At 36.9% G+C, this 21,326-nt stretch overlaps 1 protein-coding gene across 19 annotated transcripts in view; it reads left to right on the plus strand.

Annotated features, from left to right (window-relative positions):
• LOC149792075 (centaurin-gamma-1A-like) overlaps positions 1-21,326 on the plus strand; it is a 202,883-nt gene that overhangs the window by 47,767 nt on the left and 133,790 nt on the right. For all 19 annotated transcript variants that reach the window (XM_089970568.1, XM_089970573.1, XM_089970583.1 and 16 more), the window contains exons 4-5: positions 6,161-6,246; positions 16,856-16,997. In XM_089970568.1, coding sequence (XP_089826694.1) covers positions 6,161-6,246; positions 16,856-16,997 — 228 coding nt within the window. The remainder of the gene's footprint in view (positions 1-6,160; positions 6,247-16,855; positions 16,998-21,326) is intronic.

A 21,326-nucleotide genomic window follows, 5' to 3' on the forward strand; every position in this document is an offset into this window, starting at 1 on the left:
AGCCCTGACAGAAGATGACAATCCTCACAATGTGGGGTTTAACACACGTAGAACTAAAATTTTGCAAGGACGTAGTTTAGAACTGATGGATCGTTTGCATTTGGACATGTGGTTACAAGAAAAGTATTTACTGAACGGAGTTGATATTCGCCTGAGACTGAATCGTAGCACTGCCACTTTCCATTTGATGGCCCATGCCAACGAATACAAAACTGTTATCCAAGAAGCCAGACTTTACGTACGCCGTGTGGAAGTGTTACCTAAAGTGGGAAACGACATCAGTCAGACGTTGAGCAGAACGACCGCCAAGTATCCCATACGACGTGTGGAAGTGAAAACGTTCACCATTCCTGTTGGACAGCGATCCATGATCGAAGATCATCTGTTCCAAGGACAGTTACCCAAGCGTTTGATCGTTGGTATCGTCAGGAATTCAGCTTTCAATGGACTTCACAACGAAAATCCTTTTGAGTTTCGACACTCTAGCGTGTCCAAAATCGAAGTCAGTCGTGACGGCAAGACCTTGTGTACACGACCCTTTGAGCCTAACTTTGCCCAGAACAATTACTTGAGATCGTACTTGTCCCTGTACGAAGCCACCGGACAGTTAGGAACCAATACCAGTCACGGTATTACGTACGAAGATTATGCAGGAGGCTACGCTTTGTGGGCTTTCGATTTCACTCCAGACCAAGGCAGCGACGAGGGACATTTCCACCCTATAAAATCTGGCCAGATTCGTGTGGAAATTCAGTTTGCAAATCGAGACCCTGCTGATCCAACGTTGAACGTGATCCTGTATGCAGAATTTGACAATACGATAGAAATCAACAGTTTGAGAGAAGTCATTCTAGATTACTAGAAGCCATGGAAGACTGTTATCCCTCTTTACCTAGTGAAGAAACTTTGGACATGAAATGTGAGGAGACCGTGGAAGGAGAATCCCAAGACAAAGACGAAGAAATTGTCATGATGAAGTCGAGATGGCCAGAACAAGAAGCCCATTTAGTCTCCTGTTTTGCCAAACACTTGGTCGACAAAATGACGGAATTGATCAAGAAAAATTGTTATGGATGTCAAAACGATCATCCCAGTCAAATTCAACACGATAAATGCCTGATGTTGAGTCAAGAAGAAAAATTGGACGAATATCTGGACGAAGCTTGGAGTCTCATCTCAAACAAAGACGTGTTGCACCAGTGGTATAAAGACTTGCGTGAACATTCTTGTCCACCATTAACCACTCAAGAGATCCATCGTATCGAAGCTCTCCTGAATCAGAGTGAGGAAACAGAACGAATAACCGTTTATTCGTCAGACATTTTCAAGCAAAAAGTCAGGATCGAATTGACGACTTATTATTACCTGTGAAGAAGAAAAAAAACACAAATCAATGGATACCTGGGAACTTTATTACCTTTTGAACCATAGTTCGTATACGGCTTCTTGGAATCCTGTCGTCTGTGCTAAAGATGAACTCCCTCATCGCAAACCTAAAGACCATCAAGCTTACGTGATCAACACGGACGAAAGTCATCTCCCAGGAACCCACTGGGTAGCCGTCTACTTTCCTCAAGAAGGATGTGTGGAATATTTCGATTCGTACGGATTGCCCCCTTTGGAAGACGATATCATCGACTTTATGAGAAGAAATGCTCAAACCACCCGATTCAATAACGTGAAATTACAAGGCACAGATTCCTTGGTGTGTGGACAGTACTGTGTGTATTTTCTGCATCATCGCAGCCTGGGCTATTCCTTAGAACATTTAGTGACTCATTTTGATCCTCGTTCTTCTGCTAGAAACGATGTGAAAGTAGATCGATGGTTTTGTGACCATTATGCTTATCTTTTGTCTCAAGCTAGGAAACGTAGTGTCCATCAATGGCCTAATGATTTCCAACAGTGGAAATCACAATTTCATTCACAACGTTGTCAGCCTTGTTTAAAGTAGATGGTATTTGAAGAAAAAAATGTTTGTGATTTGAAAAAAATTGTTAGATGTTATAGTGTTGGATTAATGTTAAAAAATGTTAGAGTTGTTGTTGTTTAGTGTTAAGTGATTTTTGAATAAAAATGTTGTGTTTTGAAAAAAATGCCTTTGTGGTTTGTTTAGCTATAAGAATATTGGATTGATGCTCTTTCATTTCTTACTATCCCTCTCATGAACGTTGCGGCTCGAAAACCGTGTGGGGGATGTTTTCCTTCACGTCCGCGCTTTAACTTTAAGAACCGGGTTGTTCCCAGTCTAGCCATCCATTGTCGACTCATCCTCCTAAGAAGATGTGCTCCAAACTAGCTAAGCTCAACGAAGCCTACGTGAATTTGCATAGGGTCAGACACAGTCTGATACCGAAGCCAGAAGAAATAGAGAATGTGAGAATGTTAAAAATCACTGAAGACCTGATAGAAGAGCTCTTCAGAGAAGAAATGAACAAGGAGAAAGAAGAATGGACAGAGAAGTACAGACTTCAGAGACAGCAGCAACAGCAGCAACAACAACAGCAGCAGCAACAACCTGAAGCTGACAGAGGCTTTGTCGATTGTCGTATCGACACCAAAGAATTCTTCTTCTCTTTCCGAAGAAGCAGACCTATTGCCAGAAAGTCTATCCTCAGAGGACATCGCATTCTTAGAAACTAAAAAAGAATGCCATAGCAAAACAAAAAACAGCCCTTTTCAGGGCTACCCAATACTCTAGAAAAGAAATAACTATTAATTTGCCAATGTGTGTAGGTAGAGTAGTGTGAAAATAAACACTAACTCTTTCTTAAAGAATGTGAGGGTATGAGTTTGTGTGTTTGTGTAATTGTGTTTGTAAGTGAAAAAATAGATTGATGTGTATAGTAGATTAAAATGATGTTAGTTTTTTGGCTGTTTGAGGTGTATATTTGGGGTTAGATTGGATTGCCTTGCGTATGTGGATAGTCTATTGAAGTGATGGGTAGCATAAAAACGTGAGTGAGTGTTTCTTTTAGGTCCGCGCGTTGTTGTTGTTTCTTGGTCATGATCTAGGTAAGATGAATTTTATGTTTTTAGGGGATGTTTTCCTTCACGTCCGCGCTTTCAGTATAAAATGAAACTCGTTCGGCAGTCCAGCTACCCTTGTTGATTGATCAACACCAAAAATGAACACGAGACTGGAGAAACTGTTGGAACTTCATGTGCATCTGGAATATGCCAGGCGCATATTAAATGAACTGGCCGCTGAAGCCATTGTCGAGGAGGGAAGGATAAGAGAGGAGGAAAGAAGAAAAAAAGAAGAGGAGGAAAGAAGATATAAAGAAGAGGAGGAGGAAAAGGAGAGAAGAAAAAATTTCAGAATCCCAGAGAGTGAAAATTGGGATTCTGAAGCGACATATCCTGCCTCTGCTCTCTCCCCCCAAAAGGTAAAAAGTAACTGGGGGATAAGATGTGTATGTGGCGCCAGGCCTGGAAGGTGCCACCATTAACCAGGTGTCCATGAAGTTCCAAACAAAAACAGCCCTTTTCAGGGCTACCCAATACTCTAGAAAAGAAATAACTATTAATTTGCCAATGTGTGTAGGTAGAGTAGTGTGAAAATAAACACTAACTCTTTATTAATAGTGGAAGTGTATGTGTTTGTGTGTTTGTAAGAGCTCAGGTATGTTTGTGTGAATAGTAGATTATGGGTTTCTTAGCAAATGTGGAGAGTATAGTTAGGGTTATATTATATAAAATGAGAAAGTAGGGGGATGTTTTCCTTCACGTCCGCGCGATGTTGGTCATCATCTAGGTAAGATCCATTTATGTTTTAGGGGGATGTTTTCCTTCACGTTCGCGCTTTTCGTATAAGAACCCACAGTATTAGTTGTTCAAACCATTCTGCAAAGAATACAAAGAAGAAGATGGCGTCAAACCAAATGGACAAATTACAAACCTTGCAACACGTTTTAGACAACTTAGGAATAATGGAACAGATGCTAATAAGACTGGTTGAAGACCATTATTCCTATAGTCCCCATCGTGTGAAGATGGAAATTAACAATTTAAGGAAAGCAAAGGACAAGATTAGTGGTGTCATGAAAGAGATCAAGGAGGAGAAGGAGGATGAAGAGGAAAAGATAAGAATAAGAACATGGAACGAAAAAATTGAAAAAGAAGAGGAAAATGAGAAGAGGAAGAAAGAAGAAGAGGAGGAAGAGAAGAAAGAAGAGAAGGAGAAAAAAAAGAAGAGAAAGAGTGTTGGAGCTAAAATAAGAAGTTGGTGGAGGAAAAGAAGAAATTAGAAGAAGAAAACCCAAAGGCCCTTTTCAGGGCCAGCCATATTTCTCGAAAAGAGATAGTCTTTGAATTGCCTACCCCTTTTTTTAAAAATTTTAAAAAAAAAAAAATCCCATGTTAAATTCCCCTTGTCCGTAGATTGTCCCACGATTTATTCCCATGTTAAATTCCCCTTGTCCGTAGATTGTCCCACGATTTTTCGCCATGTTAAATTTCCATTGTCCGTAGATTGTCCCAAGGGGTTCTGTAATGCTAATTCCCATTGTCCGTAGGGTATCCCTATTCACTACTTATATATATACATTTTAGAATACATAAGACATACATTTAATGAAAACAATTATTAAAATTATGAACATAATAAACCTTAGTGATTACTATGAACAGTTTGTGCTGTACAAGTGAAGAAAAAGTAAAACATACACTTATCACATACTGTAATTTAAATAGATGGAGATAATTGGTTTTAATATTACTTGTAAATCCAGTGGATTATTACAGTCTTGTCACATTGTTAATGATGTATTTGTCGGAGGATGAAGATAAATTAAAATCCTTAATATTTGAGTCCATTGGGGATTTTAGAATGACTCCAAACTTAAATAGGTGTTTCCCAGTCAAGCAAGGTGTTGACCGAGTCTGCAGAGATGCACACCAATAACTCTGTTGGCAGTAAATGAGGAAACATATGATTAAATGCAGGCTTACGTTAGACAAATTGTGATATCTTGTTTGTCCTGAATGAAAATGACACTGATCTGAAGTTGGACATGGTCGCTGTGGCAACCGTCTTGATGCTACTCTTCCTAGATTGAGAGTCATATTGATAAATGGTGTTGACCAGAAGACTTCTTACGGCATCTACTTGGTCTGAATGAAAATGATGCTGATTTGTCATCCAATATGGCTGCAATAGAGACCATCTTCAAAAGCTTGGCATTATTACATTTCCAGAGGTGTTGGTCATATTGACATAGTGTTTCCCCAAAAGACTTAGGATATCTAGTTCATCTTAAAAATAAAGGTGTTCAGCAAAGATCAAATACAGTTGCCAAAATGATTGTATTGAAAATCTTTTTCACTAATATTTCACCAAAATCCTTCAAATGGTGTTTTGTTTGTTTTAAATGAAATTGTTGTTGATATTAGATCCAGTATGGCTAATTTGAAAATTTTATAACTTAAGATTATCAGAAATGGTTTCAGCACTCTCCTGTAAAAAATGAAATTATATTGAATTCCCAAAAATTCTTTTTTTGGGCTGTATAGCATCTGACCCTTCACTGAGCTCCAGTTTTTATGAAGTACACTATATTAAGATTGAAATAAACACATAAAACAAGTAAGTTTAAAGCATTTATATATTGTTTTTTATTTAAAGTATAGCAGTTTCAGCTTTGTGTCATAATAACAACAAAAATACATCACTATGTGGCAAGTGGAATCTAAGTCAGGGGAAGTGATTGTTAGCGCTACTAGTCATAGACAGAAGAACTTGTTGGATAGTCTAATGTCGGTCCTCTGTCCATTGTCTGTTGTCTGTCATCCATCAATTCGTTAGCACAGATTTGTCATTGCTAGTACACCTAAACTAATTTGATGACTGACATGATGCTTGGCACACACATTCATCCCATTGTCTAATTCAATGAGTCTCAAACTCAGATCACCATGTGAGACACATGAATACTAGTGCTTAAATTCCTGGAAGTCTTTTTTCTTGCAGTAGAGTGTCAGTGCCTTCAAGGCGCTCTTGTTCAAAAAGCTAATGCCTAGGGTCTTCCTGAAAACACTTATATTTTTGCACTGGTACAGCATATTTCTGCATCACAATCAGTGGCTTTGGAAGTATGAAACTATAGAAGACTCCTAATAGTTTTCATCACACATATCTTTTATTTTTTTCAAATTGCAGGTGGTCGTTTCAAGAAAGAAGTGATCATAGATGGTCAGAGTTATCTTCTTTTGATACGGGATGAAGGAGGATCTCCAGAGCTTCAGGTATTAGGACAGCCATTCTCATTAACTTTGGCACTATGCTAAGTCATAAGTTCCTGTCTGTGTTTGACCTTGTGGGGAAAGTGCATGTGTTGACCTGATTCTTGATAGATGTTATAAGAAGAAAGCACCAAGATTTTATTACAGTTCTCTGAAATTTGAAAATTTGTTTGATATCAGAATGTTATTTGGAATTTTATGAAATTCTGGCAGCAACTGGAAAAAGAGCTGATGTCATACAGGCGCACCCTTTTGTAGATTGGAAGATAAAAAGAAAATACATCAACTTTTCCACAATTATGTCTCTTTAAGCAACTGTTTGTGTATGGAATTATAAATAGTATTAATTGGTGAACAGTTTCAATTTACATGCTGTTTTGCTTTAAGTTCACCTTGCAAGGGTGTCGCAGCTGATTTTAAAGAACTTGAGATTTTCCAGTCTCTGTTAACTGGATGACCAGTGTCCATTCATATCCATTCTTATTAGATTTTAAGTTTAGATGACACGTTTGGATCAAGGATGGTTTCTTGCAGAAAATAGAGTTGTCATGTCCAAGCAGTCTGATTAAAAGCATCAACTTGCAGGCATATTAGATAGCTAAGATCTAATATGTACTCCATTATCCACAGTCCATGAAATAATAAAGTGCAAGTGCATTCGATATCAGATTTTTTATGGGGGAAAAACACAACATGCAAATGGTAGTGATTGGTATGTGAGGGTAACAGAAAAGTAATGAATATGACTCATAATTGTATTATGTGATGTCGTGAGACAATGGGTGCTTCCGGTCTTAAGATGGGAAAAACTTCCAAGATGTAAAAATTTAAATTACCAAAAACATGAGAACATTATCTCAGGTACACTGCAGAACAAGGTTAAAATCAAGGATATACACAAATTTTGTCAACATAATCTTTGAAATCAATGATTATTCATGTGGATAGTTCTATAATGTGTTTCATACTCTAGTGAAAAGTAGAAATATCATCCTGTGACATCACCAAGTAATGATTATACTTTTCATATATTGATCTGACAGTCCCATAAGGTAAATAAATTTGGTTCTTTGGTGTCTTCAGTGTCACACAATCACAATATCATTTGGATTATGTCATCATTTTGATATTTTTAATGATATTGTAGGAAAAAGATCTTAGGTCTTACATTACTTCTGTTTTTTTCTGAACTGCAAGATGTTCATATTTAACACACTACCTAGTGTTACGAGTCTAAAAATAAGTAACAGAAAAGAGTGAAGACAACAAGCTTTGTAAAATTTAACAAATAATTTATTTCCTTAGAATACAAAGTGAAAAATGAGTAAAAAAGGACTTACGGTTTTACGAATTAAATTAAAAAATGATCCAAGAATTAAAACACAAGTCCTGTCAGTAAAAAGTTCTAAGTGAATCACAGTTCAAATCCCAATGAAATCTAAGATGGAAGGCTATGACATCAGTAATAGCCAGCATTGTACTGATGTGTCAACAATCTCTTGTTGAATCAGAGAAAATATTATTCCAGTTTTTGAATTCCATATAAATTCCAGTAAATGTCTTTGTCCAAGAATTGGCAGAGCACTTTTGTAGTTCCAGGGAACACAATCACTTGAATTAAAAAAATTTGAAGGAAATAAAAATTCAGCCCAAACTGGTCGCAACATAATACAACTTAACGTGTCACATGTTTTAAGCCCAACTGGCAATCCTTTATCATAACATCAGTTATAAGACTAACTAAAACACAAAACAGATTCCTGGATGGGCGTCAAGAGTTCATTCTTCAGGAAATTGAATAAGTTTGTTACGTGATAAATATCACGTAGCCCAGGTATGGCTTTGACTCAACTTAATGATTCTTAATCTGAGACAGATTTTTAAAAAAGTTGTTTAACAAAACTGTCACTTTTGGAGCAAGGTCAGAAACTAGATACAAAGTTTCTGTTATTAGTTGTTTACATTGAAAATAAAGAAAATAAAAAAGATATTTAAAAAAAAAGTTGGACAATGTCAAATCCAGTAAACAATGTTACATTACAGTAGCATGTAATGGAATAAATTTTTTGTTTAAAACAAACAAACTGTTCAATTAAATATACATAACACTATGAGGAACTATCTATTATTATGGAAATAAATTGTCCATATTCTGATCTGTCAAAATCAAGTATCATGAGAACTTGTTCAACTTTTTCAGTTTTCATATCAGTTAGGCATTACATATATTTGTGTTAGTATGTGTGCATATTGTAAGTTAATGATTAATTTTAAAAACATTTGAGAGGTATAAAATACTTTTGCTAAATTAAATTCTGATTAAGTTTGAGGGGAAACCTGTGGTTCTTGGAGGGATATTACTAACGCTAAAGCAACAGCAAATTCAAACTTAAAACGACACATGTTCCAGTGCACTAAATACTTACATATTTTTGTTGGCATTACTTTTTATAATCCTTTGAATGTTTTATATTAAGTTTGTCAGATATATGGCTACCACTTCAATTATCAGGGAAAAAAAGTCTGGTAAGGGCCATTAGTGTTTCAGATTGTCTGGCTTTGCTGTATTTAATAGTAGTCCTTCTTGGCGTTAGTGGGTCATGGTTGACTAGTGAGATTATTAACCTATGGACCTTGTAGTTCAAGGCTTTAAATATGTGGTTTGATCTAAACTTAATTTGCAGAAACTGTTATTTTCTTAACACATTACGAGTTTAAGTGGCAGGAGGTAGTAGCCTACTGCCGAGCTCTGTAGCGTCAAGGTCATGTATGATACACTAAAATGGGTGGTATTATAGAAAGGTAGACATATGTAGCTCTACAATGATACCAAATAATCTGGAATTTCAAGTTGCACTACAAAATACAGAGGAAAAAACCTCATTTTTTTTGACCAGATTTCTTTTCTACCCAAAATTTGCCCAAGGTCGGAATACAATTTTGTGTCTGGATTTTAGAATTTTTGGTCTCAGATCTAAGGCAAACCAGTATGAACTGCAAACAGACAGATGAACCTTTGCAAAAAGTAGGATAAGATGGGAATTTGGAATAAAGAGTGGTCTCCATACGAAAATAATTGGTCTGTTAAGCAAAAAAAAAAAGAACTCCAACTTTTATCCTTCTGCTTATGCGCAAGCCAAATAGCCAGTGAAAAACAATGTTTCTAACACAACTAGGCAGTATGTTATTGGAAGATCACCTGGAAGTTGGTATTTTCAAATGTATTCAGAAATAGCTTTCAAAATGTGTTTCCTACTCGAATTTCAGATGAAAACGACAAAAACCTCCAGGGGTTAATGTGTTAATACTCTTGTCATGATAATTAACTTGACCTGTAGACCCCAGACTCTATGGGCTTCTTTGTTAATTCAAACCATCCAATATTTTTAGTTAAAGAGCTTAATATAAAATGAAACATTTTTTTGCACATGCAGAATGTATTGATTATCAGACTCATCTGAGTTGTTATGGTGAATCTTTATCACACATTTGGTTTAAATCTTGTAACAAATTTGGATAATAGTATTCAGAAACCATATGGATGTACAGAGAGTATATCTACATTTCACACCTTTGCAGCAGGGACAATAAAACAAGTTTTAATAGCTACAATAGCTTACCCATAGCTATTGTTTGGCATTCTTTTTTTGTGCTGAAGAAACCTCTTTGAGGGGACATACATCCTCAGTTAAAGTAAAGAATTGTCAGCATGATGCAATTCCTTGCACAGCTTGCCTTGTCTATGGTATGTTATGTGCAAAACAAGCAGAGATAAATAATCTTTTTCAATAACATTAATGTGATCATATATGTGCCAAATTCATCAGAGAAAATTTGCCTGTAGCAGTGTGTTTTTTTTTTTAAACTGCAATTGCAGCCTGGCCTCTACAATAATGTTTCTCTAATTGTTTTAATTATCCAGGGTTTTTTCTCCAAAAGTTCTATGGTAACCTTTCCCCTTCGGTTTCAGTTTCTTCAGGGAATTGGGGTTACTTTATATACACCCCCAGTGTTTGGATACAATTACTGTCTAAATCATTTTATATATAGGTACATTGTATCCAAGGAATAATGACAGTTTACTATTTAGATGCTGTGTGTTTATCAGTCTAAGTAGACACTGCAGAAATTATGCCATGTACAGTAGCTATACTTGATATTTGATTCAACATGTTGAATTTTTTCAAGTTGCTATTGTATGTATGTATACTTCCTTTATTCAATAAAAGTTGTATATAAAAAAAAAAAGACGTAAATTTATACTTCTGTTTACTGCATCTATATTGAACACAGGGTATACTTCGTATGTGGTACATACAAAAAACAAAGGAAGTTATATGTGACATTAAATATTTTAATTTGTTTACTATATAAAGAAATAATTTTATCACAGTCTGGGAAAGTTTGCCCACAGGAAGTCTTGTTGGGACACTCATTCAGGTTGTGCTAAATGCTCCAAATGTACCCAAACAAAATTGTTGTACATATTGTAAATAGTGGTCTGCAGAAAGCTGGAATGTTGCAGACTCAAGCTGCACTTATCAGTGAAAGAAGAAATTTCATTTTCCTCCTTCAATGGAACTTTCCAGCTTCTTTATTACAGAAAATAAAGGGTCTTCATGATTGGAATACCCCTCCCAGCACATAAAAAACTTCCATTGTTAAGGAGATACAGTGACCATATAACGGCATATCACTGCCTCCCATGGAGGAGAATTTCTACTGCTCTTCCGGTAGCATGTCACTGACTCCAGTTTGGTGAGGAGATGCACCACTCACCACTTAGTGTTGCTGCCTCCCATTGTGGAGGATATGCACCACTCATTTCATGGCATGTCACTGCCTCCCAAAGAGGAGGAGACACCGCCCATACATTGGTGTGTTGCTGTCTCTTGGATGAGATGTGCTGCTCTTCTCTTAGCAATGTTTTTGCCTTCCATCAAGCAGGAGCTGCACCACCACTACTCCATCTGAGGTAGTGCATTGCACTGTCCCACCTTAGTGATGCATCAGTTGACGATCCTGTTTCCTTTGATCATCACGCTATGCCTCACTGTATGGGGATGGGGTTTGGACTGAGTTCCCCCCTCCCCACCCACTACCACCTCATTATAAATATCCAAAATATATCACCTCACTTGTTCCCAAAACCTGCCACAAAGTCCAAAAAGATCCTTTCCATTCTGGAAAAGATCATGAGGTCTCATCCTCAACCAGACCTCTTCATTCCTCATTCATCTACAATTTAGTAAATTGCAGAGAGGTTTTCAACTGGCCAACATTTTAATCGACACTGTCGAGTATGGTCTGTTTCCTCCTCAAAATTGTGACCCTTGGTCTCCTCTGCTAGCTGTCGGGTACATTCCTCAAAGTGGCCCATGAATCCTCTCCAGCTTGATGCTGGTGTAGCCAAGGTAGGTATTTCAAGTTGAGCCGGGGCATGCCTTTCCGTAGAATACATTGAAGCTATGCATGAGAAAGTCTGACTGCTTGTCACCATAGCTTCTGATGCCGACCTCTTCTCAGCTGCTTCTTTTAGTATGCTGAGAAGCAATCTTGAACCCAGCTGCTCTTCAGTGTGTACTGGAAGCTGTGGCCAAGACATCTTAGCTTGCACTTTCTGTTTCCCCTGGCTTTGTTGGCAGAACTTCTTCACTTCTACCATGAAGTTGCTTTGGACTCCTCAAAGGTATTACTTGATCACAGTAAAGACTTCCTTTGGGTTGTTGCACTTGAAGCAGAGAGTCTGTTTAGAAGCCTCATTTCTACCATGTCATCTCAAGATTTGCTGTGTCATTAATCCTTCACATCGCAATTGGTCAAATTAAATCACCCTCAAGGGCCTTCTGCCAAGTTCTTCAACTAGACACAGCACCAGTCCAATCTGCAGCCTCAAAATGGACCTCCTCCTTCTCATCGATCAGGCTCCCAGAAACAAAAAACATGCCCAATGAACCTAGAAAGGAAGGAGTTTTCACAGCCCCCTTCTGTTACCAAAAGAGGGGTGGGGAAGAGTGCCAGGGACTTGAGCCTTCTCCAGCTGTACATCCCTCTCACTGGCATTCCGGTCAGCGCTAGCCTAGGCCACTTTTCTGAGGTCAGGTCAAGCATCACAGACAATGGTTAGATCCTTTCAACAATTTTGGGAAGTACCTCTTCTATCCAGGACCCCCATTATTCTTCACCAATCTAATCCGGTGAAACTAAAGGATGAAGTGCACACCATTTTACAGAAACAGGCATTCAAGAGGGTTCTGAATGATCAGTCGCACACCTATTCCCATATCTTCCAGGTCACCGAGAAGTGTGGAAAGTTTCACATAATCCATCTCTCCCCTTTAAACCGTTTTCTTTAGGATGCCTATTTACACATCCTCATATTTCCTTCTCAATGCAAATATCTCTGGTTTTGCTTAGAAGTTTTTCAATTTCAGTTCCTACCTTTTGGAATTTCTTCTACACCAATAGTTTTCACCTGAATTATGGAAATAGTAGTGGGATACTTCCAGATGCTTTAAACACCATTTTCCCAGCATTTTGACGATTGGCTGATCCACAACATTCAAATCCAGTCACTTCATCAGGATCTGTACCTGTATCTGTTGGTCCATGGTAACTTAATCGGGCCATTTACCCTACTTAAAGAAATCAAAATTCACTCCATCACAAGACATTGTTTATGTAGGGATGAATTTCCTCACAAACCAGAACTGGATTGGATCCTGGCTCTGTTAGAGATGCTACTTAACTGTACCTGTCCCTTCCGAGTTTCCAGATGCATCATTTAGGCCAGGAGAGCTTCAGTATCCAAGGTCCATGATGCTAGATGTAGAATCTTCAGTGGCTGGTGCAGTAGGAAATGTGCCCAAGATGTCCCTCCATAACTTATTTTGCTGGTTAACTTTTGTTTCTCTTTGACAACAAAAAATGCTCTGTATCCACTATCAAGGGCTACAGAGCTGCCATTTCAAACACACTGAAATTCTCTCAGGGCTTGGTATTTGTTTTGGATTTGCACTTTGCCAATCTCATTTTGGTATTTTGAGCTGCATAGACCTGTCTCACACTCTCAGGCCTAGATGTGTTTTATGGTTATTAAACCAAACCCCCCTATGTACCGTTCTTTTCAGGACATTGACAGTGAGATTTATGCCTTACCTGTTGACAGTGAGATTTATGCCTTACCTATTGACAGTGAGATTTATACCATACCTATTGACACTGGCTGTCTTCGGTTTAATGTGAGTTAATGATTTGGTTTACTTCCTTTGTCAATTGGGATTTTTAACCAAAGTCATTTACCTTCCATAGCTTCACTACCAGTAGCAATCTGGTCTCAGTGGAATCTGTGCTGTGGCTGATACAAATTGACTTTTATATCCTATGAGGGCACTCTGTTTAGATCTTAAGGCATCCAAAGAAAAAAAGAAAATGTAGGGTCTGTATTTTCTTATGAAGAGCATACCAAACCTTTCCTTTATGAAGCTTATAGCCCATGAGGTTCGTCCATTGCTACCTTCTGGGCCTACCTTAAACATTCCTCCTTGGAAGACATAACAAAGGTAGCATTTTGGCAATCCCATACTACCTTTTCTTCCATTTACCTCCACTTATTATCAGAACAAAGTGCACACATTTCTTCTTCTATCATTACATCACAACATATGTGACCCTGTGAAATACCAGCATTCCAACATTCCATACGTGGACCTCGCCACCAGTGGTGAGTACTTTCCAATCTGGTAAATAGCTATGGGTAAACTGCTGCTGATTTAAATGTATCTTCTTTCTAATTTTAACTCTAGCATGCTTAACCATAGCTAACCATTGTCAAATGCCCTCCTCCCACCCGGTACTGATGTCGTGATGTAATAGATGTCTGTGAAAAAGATAAACTATCATTGTTTGTGTAACACATACCAGGGACAAAGTGAGTTAGTTGCACAGGGAATTGCATCATACTGACAATTCATCACTCTAAGGGAAGGTGTATGCGCATCAAATAGATGGTACATTTTTTCAGGAAACAGAATGCTAAACAATAGCTATGAGTAAAGATTGCGTAATTAAAATTAGTTTTACCCCAACAAAATCTACATACCATTAACAGTTACTTGTAAGCCTGCTTTGTGTTGAATACTTCTCATTATATGGGCACTAGAAAGGAATGCCTAACTTTGTAGATAGTTCTGCTTAATGGGTCATTGTGGCAGTGACTTGTGATCTATTGTGTGTTCATGTGTAGATGAGAAGATTATATTGCAAATTCTGTCTGTTTTTCATAACATTTACAAACTTTTTAACTTTTATTTTTAAATTTTTTTTTTAGCACAATATAGTAACAAGCATTTGGGGCTGACAAATTGAATGTAGCATGAACATTTATTACATAAAAAGATGACTTGATTAGGTTTTAATGGCATTATAGAAACATTTTCAATAGCTTTGAATTTTGGAAGACATGGACTTGTGCAGTAAAGCATAGGTATTTTACAAAATCAACTCTAATTATTTGCATCACTAGTTTTGACCTTTGAACAGGTGTTTCCTTTGGGAAAGCAATACAGCATTAAAGATGCTATGCAAAAACACAAAATGGAGAGAGAGAGAGTGATCAATGCATTGTCTGAATTTTTAGAAACATTTTAATGGCCATTATTATGGTCAAAATTCAGGTACAGGTATAATAATAATATTTACCACATGGCAGCTATATAATGTACTGTTTATGGTACTCTTTATATGCAGTTCCATATGGCTAGTGTTGTACTGATGTGCTGTTAAATTACACACACACACACACATATATTACTTGAAGTCAAAGGCAATGACAAAAGTTTTATACTGCACATATAGGTAACTTATGAATTTAAACATGTTAGAAATATTATTGTATCAAATTTGGTATCTTCAGGATCTGTGGCAGGTCACACATTTGCTGTACTGATACTACTCAAAATTGCCGTGAAAAATGAACTAAATATGTTAAAATCATTCATTATATTTTTAAGCCCTACCTTAATGTTTTTATTAAATCCATTCTTTTTTTTACTTTAGGCCCCCTTTCCTCTTTGAAATGGAATGGGGAATTTTCTCCATACAGTCTCAATTTTAGAATATACCCAGCATGTTGGAGTTTATCAAAATTATTGGTGTTAATTCCAGTACTCGACATTTAATACGTATAAAATGACAGAAGAAATGCACTTCTCATGGATTCCTGGAACATCTTTTTGGCCAGTAGACCATCAGCTCTTTCTTAGGATGTTTATTACTGATCTATGGCCCTTGATTGACTTTTGAATAGCCATCCCATCTAGCTGGTTGTAAGTTAAAATGGTGCTGTATGAACATCCAGTATAGTGGCCATCTTGAAAATCTTTTTATTCTACAAGAAAATGATGTAGATCATACAACCAATATGTCACCACAGCAGCCACCTTGAAAATCTTGTTATTGCCAATCCTTTTGAATGGAAGGTCACATCAACATGGCTTTTAGACTTAAACACTTCTTATGATGTTTAGTAGAGTCTAAAGGAACATTTTAATGGTGCCAATTTGATGTTATTATGGCTGCCACTGCAGCCATAATGTAAACATTGTTATTGCTGCTGCTTCTCAATGGAAAGTCATATAAGCAAGGGGGTTTTCAATGTAATTCCTTACTGTGTTCATTTGTTTGGAAAAACATTTTACACTAATTTGACATCCAGTCTTATTGCTACTCCTTTATGGAAAGCCCTGTTCACATTGGATTTTCACCAGAAGACTGAATCATGACTAGTTGGTACCAAATGAAAATGGTGTTAATCTGATATCATGCCAGTCATTTCGAAAATGTTGTTATTGCTACTCCATCTAAATGGAGAGACCTATTAACATGGGTTTTCACCACAAAACTAATTTTGGTATATAATTCGTCCTCGTTAAGAATGGGGCTGGTCTGACTTCAAATATGGCTGCCACAATGAACATACTGAAAATCTTGTCATTAATTCTCCTGAATGGATGGTTATATCAACATGAGGTTTTCACCAAAAGACTTTTAATGGTGTCTAGTTTTGTCTAAATGAAAATGGTGTTGATGTTGCTGCCAGAGGTGGTTTCAGTACTACAGCAGATAACAAAAAAATGGTTTTGAATTCCTGGAAATTCCTTTTGGGTATTAGAGTGTCAGTCCCTTTGAGGGACTACTGCTTTTGTTTTCAATCATATCCTATGTGAAGCTTCATATTTAGCAATGTCTTATTTAATATTAGTTTCAACAAAACTTTTTTCCCTATTTTATTGCATCTTTTGCCTGTGTTTGACTTAGCACAACACTGAGTTCCCAGTTCCTCAGCCTTGTAATGGGACTTGGCAAAGTACAATAGCTATGTTAGAAGCATCTTCATGCTTTTGGATGGATCTGACAGATTATTTTATGGTCTTTTCCTTTAATTTCTTGGATAGAGTTTCTTGTAATAGTTTATTGCTCATATTGGTTTTACGGTGCTATCTGTTTACTTAGACAATGTCCAGCTGAAAATTTACTTAGGCTATCCTGATAGAGTCCAAAACTCATAAAATACATTTGCAATTAACCTTTACTAACATGTCTTTTGTTTCAGTTTACACAGTGGGTAGATGCTGTGATATTTGTATTCAGCTTGGAGAACGAAATGAGCTTCCATTCTGTCTACAGCTATTATGCTAAAATGGCTCACTTTAGGAACACGGCAGAGATTCCACTCATACTAGTCGGCACACAAGGTACAGTTTCCCTTTGTTTTTCTGTGTACTTTTTTACACATGCAGAAAAGATGAATTGCAGCTCCAAGTATACCAGATGTCATTGTGTGTAAGTTTAGTCCAACTGCAAACAACATAGACCCTGAATTGTAGTTGCATAATGCACCAGCAGATAAGGGTCTGAGTTGTTTGTTCTACTCACTACTCCTAATGAACTTCATAGACCCAAATCTGCTGGCTTATTATGTGCAGTTACAGTTAGATTCAACTTATTAGCAAGTATATACAGTACCTTTAATTAATGTCAGTATTTCAGTCTATTATTGTTGTTCTAGGGTTTAACGCCATTTTTCAGCACAAGATACGCTATACATGGCGGCCAGTATAACTGGTGGAGGAAGAACCCTGGAAAACCCAGGGAAGAACCACCGACCCACAAGAAGCTACTGGCAGGCTTTCCCACGTACCCACGCTAGCCGAGCCTTGGACTTGAACCCATGCAGACAGAGGTGAGATGGCAGCGATCCGGAACGGTGAGCGCTTTAGACCACTTGGGGCCCTGTCTATTATTGGCTAAAAGGATAAAATTTGGTAGCTTTATGTGTTATGACTCAACTGTTCATCATGCACTTTAATATTATTGTTGTGTTTTGTTTTTCTGATTTTAAATTCTTAAGATTTCTTAATCCTTTACCTTGTATAAGTGATCTTAGAAGCCTTCCAGTGTTTGTTTCTGTTTGTCACCTTGGTCTGATACACCTGCACATGATCTGCACAGATTCATATTTTCATGCCAGCATTAAACATAAAGCCATTTTGAACTGTTTTTATTATTTCCGCCTTCTTGTAAACCTCATGTTAGAGACTCTAGGGATTGAATTAAATGACCAATACATCACATCACATGGTTGCTGTTTAAGATAATACATGTAGTCATAATCTGCTACTCAAAATAAAATGTGTAGGATTCTCGGCTGTCTAAAATGGTAGCTGCAGACTTTGTTCAGCACTTTCTTCAAGATTTGGATAATTAGAATTACAACTATGAAAGTTTCATTAAGTCAGAAAAAAGTTCTGATATTGATGTTGGCAACATTGATTTTTGTTAATATGTGAAATTCTAATGATTTAGTGATACAGACATAAACAACAAACTGGTAGATTTATAAGTTGAGAAAAGTCTGGTACAGTTTGGTCACAGTTTGATTGACTCGATGGTGAATGAATTCTCAAGGTTTTAAATGATACAAAAATTCTTCTGTGCAAAATTATTATACAACTATAAGGATAAAATTTTACTCTTAAGCCTATCTACAGAAAAAAATATGTGCAAAAACAACCCATATAAAATGGTTAAAATTTATGTTGTATTTTACATATACTACACTGGGTGCCCAAGATTGCCATGTGGTATCAGACACTTGCTGTTATCACTCACATATGTTGACTCCGTCCACGTTAGTGCAAGTCTCGGCTCAACCAATGTGGGTATGTGAGAAAGCTTGCTAGTGGTTTCCCATGTGTTGGTCGTTTATCATTAGGTTCTTCCTGCATGAAAATATACTGGCTATTACGTATAGTCAGTCATCATCATGTGCAGAAAAATGGTGCTGAACCACACAGAGACAAACCATACATTGCTGTAAATTTTACAGGCAAGCCTCTTCGCATAGAGTAATTTAGATAACGTGTTTTATTTATAGCAAACTGCATTTTTTGGCTTTGATGTGATATTGACAGCCTACACATTAACTATGCTATGAGGTAAAGGGTTAAGTAGTAGAATCATTGTTTTGTTTCCATCACTTTCATGGAGGGGGTGGGGTGTTGTACCCCCTAGTTCACTACAATGAGAGTACAACACAAATATTGAACGTGCATTTTGTGAAGTAAAAATACAGCATCATTACACTGAATTGTAGCCAGATAGTAAATAAATAAATAAATCAGCAAATAAATATTTCAGTTTACATTGTTGCTGCAGAAATATAATAGTATTGTACATGTACAGACAGATTCATTAGTAAGTTATTTAATAAGTCCAAGTATTCTAAACGCTTCATGTTATTTATTCTCAGAATGAAGTTACTCTTATTTTATCTTTAAGAGAAATAGCTCTGAGGAATACCACTGTCTCTTGTAAACTGTAAGACAGGAACTCCATCTGCTACCCCAGAATTTGTCTCCATGTTTCTTTCAGTTGTCTCCATGCTTCTTTCTAGATCTTTGTTGTGCACTGTAATGATATTAGTACAATAGGGAGAGGGAACTAGTCTAATCCTCATGGCCAGTTTGGCAACTTTAAAAGAGTTACCACATTTTTGTCATATGCTTCTGTTCCTTTTGAAATTCCCAGTCTTGTTTGTATTTTTGCTGGCGATGATCAATATATTTGCTCGCTGTGCCATACTAAATATGTAAAAAAAAATGGTACTAACAGCTACCTTGCTAGGTGCTCATCATTTAAAGGTTAGTGTTAGGAGTGGTCGGCCTGGTGTCAGGATAATGGTACTGGGTGGGACATCATGCTACATGTCTGCAGCATGATGCCCCAGTGCTAGACATCACTATAAACTGTCACACTGCAGACATTGTAACAATATGACTGAAAAATTGATAAAGCTACATTAAAAACCTAAATCATACACACACACATCAAGACAGATCACTTTGGCCAGATAGTGCTATATGGTTGTATCCCTCTAAATGAAAACAAAATGAAAAGGTTATATTTATCTTTTTCCCCTGTTAAAGGTTCTTCTGATATTTTGGCAGTCACCACATCAACATACATGGTTCAAATATTACATGTGCTTACCAGTATTAGTCTCTTACAGAGAGGTCTCTCCTTCATGAAAACCGAACCTCATGAAGTCTGGGCTATTGCTGCATCTTGGGCCTTTTAATCATTTCTCGTTGAATGCTGTCATGAAAGCCACCTTCTTGTGTTCTTACATCAATTTTCTTCAGTTTACTTGTGTTCAGTTGTACAACAAAGTGAAGGTAGAGCATCATTCTGATTGCAATGTTAAGTTCACTTGACAGATTATCTTAGGCTATCAGCCTCCCACCAGGCTGGCAAAGTGAACAATGCAATAATAGTAGTTACTGTATTACTGCTATTAAAATGTAGTTTTTGAAAGACTTGTCAATAAATATAGTCAGGTTCTTAGCAAACTGAAAGATAATACATCATTAAGAAGTCTTAATTCTTAGTAAACTATAAGACCTGTCAATTAAATACAACTAGCTGCATGAATCACATGTACATGTTTGACTGACAGTATTATGTTCCCACTCCAACCACAATTTTCATCAACCAGATGTTTGTCTTTTTGTGTCACCAGCTTCATTCCAAGTTATCTGTTATGATGGGGATAAATTTTCCTACCTCTTCAGCCTCATTTGCCAGGCATTGTCAAGAGCATAAATTACACAGTTTTCAGCGGCATGTGAAATTACTGCCAGCGCTATTGCAGACTAGGACAAATACTGAGTAGCCAGTGCATCTGGCCAGTTGGATTTTTAGGCATATTGGGTAAATTTAATCTACAATTTTTGTTTTGTATGCTATTAAAATAAATATTAAAAGCAAGTGAAAAAAAATGTTGAATTGTTTCTGACATCCACTCATGAATGTGGGTGATATGAGAAGATAAATAACTTGCATTTAATCTGCATTCACTAAATGCTTGGAAGTCCATATTTATAGACTGCTCTAGAATAAGTAATGTCTGATGACTACTTTTGATTCCCATCATGACCATGTTGAGGTTTTTTGGATGCCTGTATGCCACCAGAGGCAAAAAAAAGCCCAAACAAACACAGCAAAGGAAAAAGAACTATTCAAAAGGAATATGACAGTATCAAACGAAAAACATAGTTACGAAATTCACTTGGAATTTGGAAACGGGATGCATGATAATGCTCTTATAGTTCGTACAGCTCAGTATCATGGAATTTTCACATGAGCCTCTGATAATGTCACTAAAGTTAGCTAATTCATTTTGCACATTAATGATTTCAACACTATTGGAATCAGCATACAGAACAACACTGCTGGTTTGATATATCCTGAAAAAGACCAGTCTGTGTGCATTAATCAGCCATGTTGGTCATATTGTTATGGAAGAGTTCATGTTTGATACATGTTACACCTCTACCATCTTAAACTAAACAACAGAAAGAAGCAAAACCAACAAATTTATTAAAATTAACAAATAGATTTATTTTTCAAAGTTAAAAAGTGAACATTTAAGAGGTACTTACAGTATTTTTAAATTAAATCCCAAAATAATCCTCAATGTTCTATCACAAGACCAAAAGTATAGATTATTCCAAATGAATTCT

The sequence above is a fragment of the Sinohyriopsis cumingii genome, chromosome 9 (genome assembly GCF_028554795.1).
Source record: "Sinohyriopsis cumingii isolate HCF-2022 chromosome 9, ASM2855479v2, whole genome shotgun sequence".
NCBI classification, from domain to species: domain Eukaryota; kingdom Metazoa; phylum Mollusca; class Bivalvia; order Unionida; family Unionidae; genus Sinohyriopsis; species Sinohyriopsis cumingii.